Consider the following 12,681-nt stretch of genomic DNA (forward strand, 5'->3'; position numbering starts at 1 on the left):
ACACTCATCGCTTGGCAGCCCCTGTGGCACTGTTGGCGCCACCCAAGCCGCTGTGGAAGTGGGTCTTGCCTCTTAAGAGCTGTTGTCGGGGTGTCTGACCGTGGTGTGAGCCTCGCGGCGCTGTGAGGGCGGCTCTGCCTCGTCCTGCGGGCCCTGCTCCAGGCGGGCTCGGAGCGTTTGCCTCTGCCTCTTCACTGGCCCCCGGCACCGGCCTGGGGGGTGTTGTTTGCATCCGACTCGCTCCTGCCTGAGCACTTGCCAGCAGTGAGGCCGCCTCGGGCGGTGGTTCCCCCTGGAGACCTTTCAAATGAAATCCTTTGCAGAATCCCAGCAAGTAAAGCAGAGAGCCTTGTGCCCATCGCTGTCCCAAGCAGCTCCGTGGGCGTGTGCTGCACGCTCCTTCCTTCCTGTGTCCTGGCCACGAGTTGCTGGCAGAGGCAGGCCACGCGGACCCACCGGTGTCCTGACGGCCGTGCAGCTGTGCCGCCTGCTTTTCCTTTGACAAGATTTCGTGGCGGCAGAGTGTGTACCGTGACTTAGTTTTCTGCGGAGTTTGCCTTCCTGGTGGGGACGTGAGTGACCTTTCTCGTCTCTTTCCTGCTGAAGAATCTCAAAGAACATCCCGACGACCAAGGACGTGGAGCCGCTGCTGGAGATCGACGGGGACGTCAGGAACTTCGAGGTGTTCCTGGCCTCGCGGACGCCCGTGCTGGTGGCGCGCGACGTGAAGACCTTTCTGCCCTGCACCGTGAACCTGGACCCCAAGCTGCGGGAGATCATTGCCGGTGGGTGCCGCCCTCAGAGTGCCCGCCGTCCACGCGCCCGCCTCCCCCTCCCCGCGAACGCCCAGCACGCCGGACCCCGTCTCCGCGGAGGGCGCGCCGGACCCCATCTCCGCGGAGGGCGGGCCGGCGGGTGCGGGGCCGGAAGGAAGCGCCGCTCCTTAGCTCCGTCTGTGCCCCCCGCCCCGCCCCGGCTCGGCAGTCATTCTGTTCATGGGCCTCCGGGCCGCCCTGTGCTGTCTCCCCTCTTCCGTCCCCCGGCTCCCTGGGGAGACGGCGCCTTCGTCCTGAGCGGGGACGCGGGAGGGCAGGGCAGGACGTGGTGGGGTGATCACGTTGTGCTGGGGCACCTCTGCGTACAGGTGCGCACACGGCATCCGGTCCCCAGGCCGACGCTCCCCCACGGAGCCAGCGAAGGAGCAGGCGCGGGTGACTGACCACTAACGTCCGTCTCTTCCTCTGGGACCCCTTACCTTCCAGATGTCCGCGCTGCCCGGGAGCAGATCAACATCGGCGGCCTGGCCTACCCCCCGCTGCCCTTGCACGAAGCCGCCCCCCGGCCCGCGTCCGGCTACAGCCAGCCCCCGTCCGTCTGCTCCTCGACCACCTCCTTCAACGGCCCCTTCGCCGGGGGCGTGGTGTCCCCCCAGCCGCACAGCAGCTACTACAGCGGGATGACGGGGCCCCAGCACCCCTTCTACAACCGGGTGAGCAGGCGGGAGCACCAGGCGTTCCTGCTGAGGGGGCTGGATTACTTAGAAGCTGTCCTTTAGCTTTAAAACTAGGAAAAGGTTACGTTTAAATTTAATGTATATGCTATTTTAAACTTGGAGGACGCTGCATGTTAGTGGGTCTCAGGTCAGGCGAGGCTGTGCGCTCTCAGCCGGAGGGAAGGAGCCCGCGCTGTGCCCGTCAGCCAGGCTGGACGGTTCCGTCTGCATGTGCTTCCCGTGGGCTGGACACCGTGTGGTCGGAGACGCTGCAGGGGGTCAGCGACTGTGCTTCGTGTGCGGTGTAGCTTTTTTTATTTTTTATTTTTATTGATTGTTTACAGAGAGCAAGGGAGAGGAATAGAGAGTTAGAAACATAGATGAGAGAGAAACACCGATCAGCTGCCTCCTGCATCATCCACCACTGGGGATGTGCCCGCAACCAAGGTACATGCCCTTGGCCGGAATCGAACCTGGGGCCCTTTAGTCCACAGGCTGATGCTCTATCCACTGAGCCGAACCAGCTAGGGCTGCAGTGTAGCTTTTAAATGGAGACGGTAATAGGAATCCTGCCTGTGGGACTGACGCCTTGGCCGAATTAACGCCTCAGCCGTTACAGTCTCATTTCGGTCTCGGCACGGGTCGCTGTGACTCAGGGGCCCGGGAGCCTCCTGCTGGAGAGAGGGAGCGCAGCTGAGTGCCCGGTGCCCGGCCCGTCACGTCAGCTCCGTTGTCTCCTGCTTCAGTCCAGTCCAGAAACAGCTGGTCTTCTGGCCACACTCAGCCCACGTGAGCGAGGAAGCGGGCTAGGACCAGCATTTAAATTAAATTAAATTTGTTAACAGCGTTGGCCCCGTGGGTCACTGGCCGCCCATCCCGGCTGCTCGGAGTGCGGGGCGAAGGGGTGCCCGCTGCCCGCCTGGCGCTCGGCAGGCGGTGCGGGCACTTCCGGCCCAGCCGCTGACATGGAGTCAGAACGGCTCCGCTGACCATTTGGGGACAGTTGAGCTTTTGAGACCATGAACTTATTTTTCAAAAATTACCACACCATCCAGGCTGAGACCTGTGTTCACCCATTTCACGTGAAGAACATCATGTGATATTTTAATAACGTTTTATTATTTCTAAAACATTTACAGTTCTCTCACAGTTTTAAGTCTAGTTACTTTTTTGTAGTTATTTGAGGTTTGTAATCAGGAAGTAAAAGCAGAATAATTTTCTTAAAACGGCAGGAGTGAGAAAGGTGTCATTGTAGGACACTGAAGCGGGGGAACCCTAATCTTGGCCTTTGCCCATGCAGTCTGGCAGCTCCCGCTAACAAGGAGCTCGTCAGGGTAAACGCTGAGAGTGACAGCTCCCGCCGGGACTCTGGCTTCCCCTCTGAGGTCTGTGCAGGCTGTTGTCACACAGACTACACATCTGGTCTTACCTAAGCTAACCTTTTATTTATTTTTATTTATTTACTTTTGGTAAAGAATAGTTTTCTATTAAGATTCCATTCTGCTTTTTTATAAGAGATTATGTTAATATTTATAAATCATTTAGAACCTAACACTTGGTAATTAGCCCATAAAATTACTAATATAAAGAGACACTCGTGTGTTAAATTATAAGGTGTAAGACTTTAGTTGCTTTAAAAAAAGCTTTTAGTAAGTCAGTGTAATAATTTAATATGTCAAGTTTGGGGTTTGATATCTGGTAGAATATGAGAAAGGCTTTTTTCTTTCGTTTGTCATTTGCATTAAAGTCTGTGTTTTGTTGTTTAGTTTCATTTGATAAGTCTCATTACCCTTTGATTTCCGTGATTGTTTATCCCGTTCTTTTGTTACGTGTTTTTTCCATAGCCATTCTTTGCCCCCTACTTTTACTCGCCACGGTATTACCCTGGCGGTTCCCAACATCTCATCTCACGTCCAACAGTAAAATCGAGTTTGTCCAGAGATCAAACCAATGGCCTAGTAAGTATAAAAAGGGGTAACTAAAGTATTACTCTGCTAAGAACCATCTAGAACATTAGAGTGGGTTATTTCCTTTCTGTAGAAAGAGAATGCAGCTTACTTTGTAAACAGCTTCAGGAAACCTCAGCTGTTACCAACGTGAGCGTATGTGTTTTCCTTTCTGTGGACTCTGTGAAGGGCCGCCCGGCGGCCGCGGGGGGAAGGCTGAGAAGCTGACAGCGCGTGTCTGCTTACAGTGCGCGTTTGTCACCGCGTTACACAGGCCTTCACTCCTGCTGGTTCCCAGTGTCTTTAAAGGACACGCATAGGTGGCATCTGTATGTATGTGAGCCCTTTTGTGTAAAAATCAGGTGATACATGGAAAGAACATGTTAAGTTTAATGGCAGAAATTAAATAGGAAAAGGAAGTTATTCAAATGTAGCTACTTTTTAATCTAATCCAAAGCAGCCCATTTTTGCTAACATTAGGTGCCCCTGCTGGTCAGGTTCGTTAAGTAACCTAAAGAAAGAAGGAAGTCCCTGTGGACAGATCATACAACCCGGGGGCAGAGGCGTAGGACCCAGCCTTCCCTGGACGGGACGTGTGTCACTGCAGGTGCCGCGGCCCTAACCCGTGTCCTCCTCCCGCGCCCTCACCACCTCTGTTCTGTGTTGCTAGGAGGTCATCAAGGAGGACGCAGCTGAGGGGCTCCCCTCGCCCACCAGCCCCTCGAGGGTAATGGCGTGTGTGTGGCGTGGCAGCGCCTCGCTCGGCCCACTAACTGCATCCGCGTGTGGCCGCTAATGACCGGGCGTGACGGGCAGCGCGGTGCCGGTGCCGTGTCGTCCACTCCCCGGGCCGGGCAGTGCTGGGGTGGTGATCCCTCTGCTGGCTCTCCTGAGCCTCCGCATGGAGAATAACTGAAAATAGGGCACATCCCCTCCTCGTCCGGTCAAGGGCATGTGCACGTCCCCTCCCCCCGAGGCTGCGAAAGGAAAGGCCGGGTGTCAGCGGCGCCCCCGAGAGGAAGCCGCTGTGCGTCTCATTGCTCAGCTTCTCGCTCACAGACCTGCGTTTCCTCGATGAGCCTAGAAGCTTCCTTCGCTTCTGGCTGCTCACAGACGGGCCCGGGCTCCCCGCGGGGGCTCACCATGGGGAAGACGGTAGTCTTCTTACTGTCATTCAGTTAATGTTCCTGAGAGAGAGGAAACCCTTTGGTGTTCTCGAGGGCTCGGTGACCCTTGTAAAATCGTTGGCATTTCGCTGGAGCGCTGAGTGGCTCCCAGGAGAGGGTGCAGGAAGCCGTCCTCACCGCTCGGTGCCGGAGGAGCCCGCAGCCCGGTCACTGCCCGTCGCAGGGGGACTGCTGTTCATCCAGGGCCTCCAGCGGGCAGGGCCTCCCCCCCCCCCGATGGACGGCAGACACTGAGGCACTGGTGGCCATACAGCCCTGGGGACACAGCTGTCCCCGCGCAGACGGGGTGTCCTCGGGGCCCCGGGGGCGGCAGCGAGGGCGCTGAGCCCGGGAGGTGCTGAGCTCGTCCGGAAAGGAGCCGGGGACGGGGTCCGGCACCCGAGTGGGCGCGGCCCCTGTGCAGTGAGATAACCGTCTGCCGCTTTCCTCACGTTAACGGTAGCTGACCTGCCTAGTGAGTACCGGGCCTTACCGAGCTGCTCTGCTTTTAGGAAACTAACGGCGGCCGTAGCTGTAGAGTGTGCGTAGCCCGGTCGCAGTAGACACGTTCACACCGACTAGAGCAGTGGTGGAAACGGGGGCAGCCGTCGGGGGACAGCCTGGGCCTCACGCTGAGCCAGTGGAGACGCGGCGGCCGGGAAGAGGGTTACCTCGTGGCCCCGTGGCTTCCGGTCCCGGGGGGACACTGTGTCTCTGATGGAGCCCCTCTCTGCTCGCTCAGCTGTCCCTCAGCAGAGCACCGGGTGACAGACTGTCATTGCAGACACGTGAGGAGCTTAGAGCAGGCACCAGGAGGGCAGACGTCAGGAGCTGGCCAGGCACAGCCTGTGAGCAAGGGCGGCCCGTCTACCACGAGGCCGGTGGGGGGTGTATCTTGTGAGGGGACTGCAGGAGGCCAGGGCTCGTAGTGGGGGCGGCGGAGGGGGTAGGTGCCGGCCGCTGTAGAGGAGCCAGCATGGGCCAGAGCGGACGGCCGCCAAGGAGCCTTGGACCGAGACTCCGAGTCCAGCTGGAGGGAAGCAGAGAAGCCCGCAGCCCAAGAGAGCGCCATTCAGATCGCTCATGAAGGGGTTAAAAGCGGAGGCCTTGGCTTCCCCGGACAGTCCCGGGCCCAGGGGGAGTAGAGCGATGGGCTCGGCCAGGCAGCCCGTTTCCACCACTGGCCTCGCCCGGCGCCGGGCGAGTGCGTGTCCCTGACGCTGTCTCTCTCGCCAGGCGCGGCCGTGGACGGGACAGCCGCCGACGCCGTGGGTAAGGGCGCCGCTCCCTCGGGGCTGGGCCGTCGCCACGGGAACGGGAGGCTGTAGTGAGGGCGCGGTTGGCATTTAGAGGACGGCTAAAACTTTGTGCCATGTTCACGGGAACGGTTGGCACTTAGAGGACGGCTAAAACTTTGTGCCATGTTCACGGGAACGGTTGGCATTTAGAGGACGGCTAAAACTTTGTGCCATGTTCACGGCAGCGGCTCAGCACTTGGTTTTTAAAACGTTGTCCTTACAGCACGGTGCTGAGCCCGCCGGCCGCTCGGAGCCACTGCTGCTCTCACGTGAGGGGAGGGGGTGACATGTCCCAGCGGGAGAGCCAATAGCGTTCCTCTGCTTGTCCCTCAGCAGCCCTGTCTCCCGCACACACACAGCCACTCCGCAAAGAGCCTTAGCACGGGGCTGACACCAAACCACCACGGTCGTCCCCCCCCCCCCCCCCCCCCCCCCCCCCGGTGCGGGTGACGGCGGCATCAGAGGCAGCGTCTGCGCCGTTGCCATCACCAGGGGGCCAGGGCTGTCGGCTCTGGGTGGTTGTGGCCCTTTTTTTTTTTTTTTTTTTTTTTTTTTTTTTTTAAATATATTTTATTGATTTTGTATAGAGAGGAAGGGAGAGAGATAGAGAGTTAGAAACATCGATGAGAGAGAGTCATCGATCAGCTGCCTCTTGCACACCCCCTACTGGGGATATGCCCGCAACCAAGGTACATGCCCTTGACCGGAATCGAACCCGGGACCCTTCAGTCCCCAAGCCGACACTCTATCCATTGAGCCAAACCGGTCTTGGCGGTTGTGGCCCTTTTAAGAACCTTCACCTTCACCCTCATCAGGACGGAAACACAACTCATGGCCCGAGTCTGATTGGAAGGAGATTTTAAAAACTCCCATCTCCCCACCGAGCCACAGCCAGTGCGGCTCCGGTACACCATGGTCAGGGTTCGCTTCCGCTCAGGGCACAGGCCCAGGGTGTGGGCTCCATCCCCAGTAGGGGGCGTGCTGGAGGCAGCCAATTGTTCCTCTCTCACCAAGGTTTCTCTCTCTGTCTCCCTTTCTCTCTCTCAAATCAATAAAAACATATTTAAAAACAACAACACAGCAGAACCCTCTCCGTCACCAGAATGGTTATGTGGATCCTAGTTTGCAGGGGTTCTTACCCTCCATGCTGCCTTGAGCTGGAGGCTGCAAAGGCCTTACTTTTAAATGGTGTTTTTAGTGCGTCTACATGTGCTTCACGCCCAATGAAACAACACAGATTTGGAAAAGTGTGGTTTTGAACATTAACTATAGTGTAGCTAGAAAATATTTCATTTTATGACATCATCATGTGGATTCCAAGTATTTAGATCTTGTTAAATTGGTCTGCAATAAGTCATTGCATTTTTAAATCGTAATGTTTAACAATTAACTTTAAACCTGGAGGCAGTAGGATTATTGACTTTTCAGAACAAATTTGACTTACCTGGCTTTTTTGTTGTTGAATGGACGGCCAATAATTTCTTCTTCCGGTAGAACATACATTTTAACGAGAGTGCAACTTAAAAACTGCCAGGCGTGTTCATGAGATGGGCCTGCGGGGGTGGGTGGGTGGGTGCCCCCCGCTGGTGCTGCGTGGAGGTGAGTGTGAGAGTGAGAAAGGGACAGGTGCTGCTGTGCGTGTCCTATGTGTGTGTGTTACACACGTGCCCTTCATTCTGTCTCACTCCTTCCCTGAAGCCGTGTGCCTGCGGGTTTAACACGCAGAGACGGTACCGACACCTCTGAGATCTCCTCCCATGAGGCTGCTGGAGCAGCCTGGCGCCTGCCTGCTGGGCGTGCGCGCCCGTGCCCCTCCGCTTCCTGCCCCTTCCCCGGGTGGGTGTGCCAGGGCTTGGTCCCCGCCTCCCCCGATGACACCAGTGCCCCTCGAGGCGGTTCCAGTCCGTTTGTGAACGCCCGTGGGCCCGGGGGAGTCCCAGGCGGTGTGCGCTCTGACACTTACACAGCAGTTTCAGCAAACCAACGTCCTCTGCGTTCCAGTTTTCGTGCTAGGAAGTTTTTTAAGAAGGAAGTGTGATGTGTGCTGAAACGATCTGTTCTTGACTTGTCACAGGCCGTTTCCAAGTGAGAACGCGTGATGAGCTTTAGTGTTGCCGTTCTGCGCCCAGTAATCGAGTCAGGTTTTAGTGTTTACCCGATAAGTCATCACGTTTGCTTTTTCCTTATCGCGCTTGTTCTGTTTCTCCTTCCTCCGTGAGATTCACGGGCACCAGCTAGTTTTATGACAGCGGCCATCGTAGAAAACCTGCGGTAACGCCGCCGCCTCTGTCCCCAGAAGCACGCTGACGTTCAGTCCGCTGCACCTCCCTCTCCCCAGAGCTCAGCGCAGAAGCCGAGCCAGACTGGCTTTGGTGGGTTACAGGGCAGCTCATTTCACCAAAGAAGCAGATCCTCTGCCATGGACGCCCTTCTCGGTGAACGCCGGGGACTGGTTTTGGTTCTCTGGAGGAGACCGTGTCGTCACGGGCTGTTTACTCTCACGTGTGAAGAGGGATGCCTTCTGGTTACGTGGTATAGATCAGCGTAAGGGAAGTGTAACCGGAGATGGCCCAGGTCCGACTGCTGAGCTGTCTGAGGAGGGACAGCACTGGCGCCCTGAGGGCACCCGGCCCCTGGCTTACATCAGGCTCAGCCCTGCCCCGGCGCTCGGAGTGCACCCTCTGGGGGCCTGGCGTGCCCAGGCTGCCCTCCTGCAGAGGCTGCCAGGCCGTGGAGTGGGGAGAGCTGCTGAGGACGGGGACAGCGGGACCCGCCCCCCACGCTCCCTGCTTGTCCTGTAGTGACACTGTTAGTGAGTGCTGGTGTGTCTCCCTGAGCTCCGGCTGTGCCCGCCTCTCCCCTCCGTTAACACGTTCTCCCGCGTGTTCCAGGGCGCGGGCCCGGCCCCCGGCGTGGGGGCGCTGAGCGCCATGACCGTGGATGCCGTGTGCGAGCGGCTGAAGCAGATCGAGGGGCTGGAGCCGAGCATGCTGCCGCAGTACTGCGCCACCATCCGCAAGGTGAGCCGGCCCTGCCTGCCCGGGGGAGAGCCTGTGCATGCAGCCATGCCCGAGGTGGGGAGGGGGGGACCTGTGCACGCAGCTCTGAGTTGTGCTCTCGGTCCCCCCGGCAGCCGCAGTGCATGCTGGGATGGGGCAGGGTTGGCGGGAGGGGGTATGGACAGAGCCCGAGGCCGGCCCCGCCTGGTCCCGGAAGAGGTGGGTCACTGAGCGAGGACGCCGACACGCTCTCAGCCTGTGGTGTGGGACGGCCTGGCCGGCCCTGGGCCGTGTGAGCTGCGCGCCCCGAGCCTCACCTCCCCCCGCCCGTCCCCAGGCCAACGTCAACGGCCGTGTGCTGGCGCAGTGCGACCTCGAGGAGCTGAAGAAGGAGATGAGCATGAACTTCGGGGACTGGCACCTGTTCCGGAGTGCGGTGAGGCTGTGCTCCCGGCGTCCGGGCAGCAGGGCCGGGCGGAGGGCCTGTGCGTCCTGAAAGGCAGGGAGCATGCGTGTGGGCACCTGCCGAGGCGTGTCCTGCGGGCAGGCACCCAGCCCGATGCCGCCCTCGGCCTCCCCTCCCCTCCGCCTGCCTCTGCTCCGCCCAAGCTCAGGCCGTGGCCTCCGTCCGTCCTGGGCAGGCCTGCACGCCCCTCACAGCGGAGTCCTGTGTCTCCTCAGCAAACACTGCGCTCGGTGTCCGCCCCCCCCCCCCGCGGCCCTCATCCCAGCGTCCCGGACACGGCCCCCACCCGCCTCCGGCCAGGATCCGCCCAGCAGGCTCAGAGCCCCGGCCCTGGCTGCTCCCTCAGCCGTCCCCTCCCGCTGGCCCCTGCTCCTGAGGCTCGGACTGGGCCCCACGCTCCCTGGGGTCCTGTGTGCCCCCCCCTCCCCCCCGCAGTGGCTCCTGATCACAGCTGGTCTCTCCGCGGGAGCACCGCCCAGCCCGGTCCTCACACTCCCCGCTGCCCTTTGTTTTGTCCTTCGGTTAAAACAGCCACGGGACGGTCAGATGTGAGCATGACACGCATGTGATTGTGCCCGTTCCTCCTCCGTGTGCACGAGGGGGACAGGACACACACACGCGTGGGCATGCGCTTACGGAGTGTCTGCTCAGTCCAGAGGATAACTTGCTTTTATGTCTAAGTGACCTCTGATGCTGCTGCCTGCGGCCTGGCAGGGTGTGCGGGGCCTCCAGAAGGTTCTGGAGGTGGATGTCTCAGGGGCGCTTTCCCCGCAGGTGCTGGAGCTGCGGAGCGCGGAGCACCAGGCGGCCGCGGAGGACCTGCGGCTGCTCAACGAGAACAACAGCGGCCCCGCGGCCCCGGGGGAGCCGGCCCGCAGGGCCCCCCACGAGCTGCCGCACACCGAGCTCCCGGGCCAGGCCCCCTACACCCTCAACTTCAGCTTCGAGGAGCTCAACACGCTGGGCCTGGAGGAGGGCGCCCCGCGGCACAGCAACCTCAGCTGGCAGGTGCGCCCGCCCGCGGCTCGGGCTGGGAGGGAGGGAGAGAGGGAGGGAGTAAGGCCGTGGTCAGCGATGGGGGCTGCGGGCCGTGCTGCCCGAGGGAGAAGCTCGGTGGCTGGACGGGGCGAGCGCAGACAGGAAAGCGGGGTGGGGGGGATCGAACCCTGACCTTGTGGTTCATAGCTCGCTGCTCCACCGCCGAGGCCTGCGGGCTGGCTGCCCCGCCCCTCTTGCTCACTAATGCTGACGTTATTTTCTGTCTTCGCAGTCGCAGCCGCGCAGAACGCCCAGCCTGTCGAGCCTCAACTCGCAGGACTCCAGCATCGAGATCTCCAAGCTGACGGACAAGGTGCAGGCGGAGTACCGGGACGCCTACAGGGAGTACATCGCGCAGATGTCGCAGCTAGAAGGGGGGCCGGGCTCCACGGCCGTCAGCGGCAGGTCCTCCCCGCACAGCACGTGCTACCTGGGCCCCAGCGCCTCGGGGGGCTCCCTGCACGCGGCCCTGGAGCCGGACAAGGCCAAGGACGGCGAGCCGAGGCCGGAGGACGGGCGGAAGCCGTTCCTGCTGAAGCGGGCCGACGTCCTGGACTACTCCTCGTCCGGGATCTCCACCAGCGACGCCTCCCCGCTGGACCCCATCACCGAGGAGGACGAGCGGTCCGACCAGGCCGCCAGCAAGCTGCTCCCGGGCCGCAAGTCCTCCGAGCGGCCCAGCCTCTTCCAGACGGACCTGAAGCTCAAGGGCGGCGGCCTGCGCTACCAGAAGCTCCCCAGCGACGAGGACGAGTCCGGCCCCGAGGAGTCCGACCACACGCCCCTGCTGCGCGAGGACAAGGACCGGAAGGCCGAGGGCCGGGCGGAGCGGGCGGCCCGGTCGCCCGAGCGCGGCGCCGAGCCCCTGCGCTCCTTCATCAAGGCCAAGGAGTACCTGTCGGACGCGCTGCTGGACAAGAAGGACTCGTCCGACTCGGGCGTGCGCTCCAGCGAGAGCTCCCCCAGCCACTCGCTGCTCAACGAGGCGGGCGACGCGCGGCTGGACAAGGCCGACCTCATCGAGCTGGGGGAGGACGGCCCCCGCGGGCCGCCGCGCAGCCTGAGCGGCCTGCCCGAGCCCGGCCTGGCCCGCATGTCCATCTGCTCCGAGGACAAGCCGAGCCCGTCCGAGTGCAGCCTGGTGGCCAGCAGCCCCGAGGAGGCCTGGCCCGCCGGCCCCAAGGCCTTCAACCTCAACCGCACGCCCAGCACCGTGACCCTCAACAACAACAGCGCCCCGGCCGGCAGGCCCACCCAGGGCCTCGACGAGAGGGAGGGGCCCCGGGACACGGGCCCCGTCCCGCTGCGGCCCAGCCCCAGCGCCACCGCCCTGCACAACGAGAACCTGCGGGGCCCGGCGCCCAAGCGGGGCCCCCGGGCCAGCTACGCCCGGCTCTCCAAGGAGGCCTCCGAGCTGCTGGCCGCGGCCGCCGACAGCGCCGGCTTCGGGGAGGAGCGGGAGAGCATCCTGTAGGGAGCCCGCGGGCGGCACCCGAGGCCGGGGCAGCGGACCGGGCTGTAGGGCGAGGGCACCCTTTCATTCCCGTGTGTCTGTTGTGTGTGTACAGTGAGCGCAAGGCCGTGGGCAGAGGCCGCTGCCGCCTCAGGCTGCCCGCTGCCTTTGTAGCTAGAAGAGTAGAGGCTTCCAGACTTCCTGCTGTTTTACCTTCCATCGGCACCAACCCCATGAAAACGTCTGAGAGGGTCCGAGGGTAAGGACGGCTCAGGTATCTCACATACAAAGGCTGTAATTCGCCAAGAAAACAGCGCCCTGGGGAGCGCTCGCAGACTGAGGCAGGCTCGAGCCCAGTTCGCTTTTAGGGTAAGAGAGGAGAACTGACAGGTACGGAGCAGCCAGAGACTGGAGGCAAACTGAGACCCAGTCAGGCCACTTATCCAAGGGTTTTAAGCCTAAGTGGGAAATGGAGGATAAAGGGGCTTTGAGAGGGTCCACAGTCCCTGGGCTCCTCCCTCCGGCCCGGACCGCCATCGCTCTGGAACCGTGAAGCGTGTGCCGGTTTCCCCGCCGGCCCCGGCAGCAAGGAGAACCTGGCTCCTCGGGGGCGGGGCCCTCCAGGCGTGGGGTTCAGATGTGATTGTAGCGTGAGTGCCTAGTGCAGTGTCCCTCCGATGGCTTCCTTCACGACCTTCGTTCCTGTGCAGATAGGTTATTAGCTTGACGTAGTTGCTGTTTAGGATCTCCCTGCCTGAGGCTCAAGTGTCTAACGTTTTCACAGCGTGTTATTTTGCGCGGCCTACCCGTGTTCTGACCAGTC

General features: G+C 61.1%; 1 protein-coding gene across 4 annotated transcripts in view; it reads left to right on the forward strand.

The window, feature by feature from the left end:
* The window catches only part of KIDINS220 (kinase D interacting substrate 220), a 43,094-nt gene extending 31,097 nt beyond the window's left edge, over positions 1–11,997 (forward strand). The window contains exons 22-30 of one of the 4 annotated variants that reach the window (XM_045581224.1): positions 607–785; positions 1,263–1,489; positions 3,337–3,450; positions 4,109–4,165; positions 5,841–5,876; positions 8,794–8,922; positions 9,239–9,337; positions 10,142–10,375; positions 10,638–11,997. In XM_045581224.1, the coding sequence (XP_045437180.1) occupies positions 607–785; positions 1,263–1,489; positions 3,337–3,450; positions 4,109–4,165; positions 5,841–5,876; positions 8,794–8,922; positions 9,239–9,337; positions 10,142–10,375; positions 10,638–11,879 (2,317 nt within the window). In that variant the 3' untranslated portion in view covers positions 11,880–11,997. The remainder of the gene's footprint in view (positions 1–606; positions 786–1,262; positions 1,490–3,336; positions 3,451–4,108; positions 4,166–5,840; positions 5,877–8,793; positions 8,923–9,238; positions 9,338–10,141; positions 10,376–10,637) is intronic. The other 3 variants (XM_045581225.1, XM_036436496.2, XM_036436498.2) reach the window with 3 other exon arrangements.
* Positions 11,998–12,681: the final 684 nt, after the last annotated feature.

This window comes from Pipistrellus kuhlii, unplaced genomic scaffold, assembly GCF_014108245.1.
Source record: "Pipistrellus kuhlii isolate mPipKuh1 unplaced genomic scaffold, mPipKuh1.p scaffold_m20_p_139, whole genome shotgun sequence".
In the NCBI taxonomy this organism is placed as follows: domain Eukaryota; kingdom Metazoa; phylum Chordata; class Mammalia; order Chiroptera; family Vespertilionidae; genus Pipistrellus; species Pipistrellus kuhlii.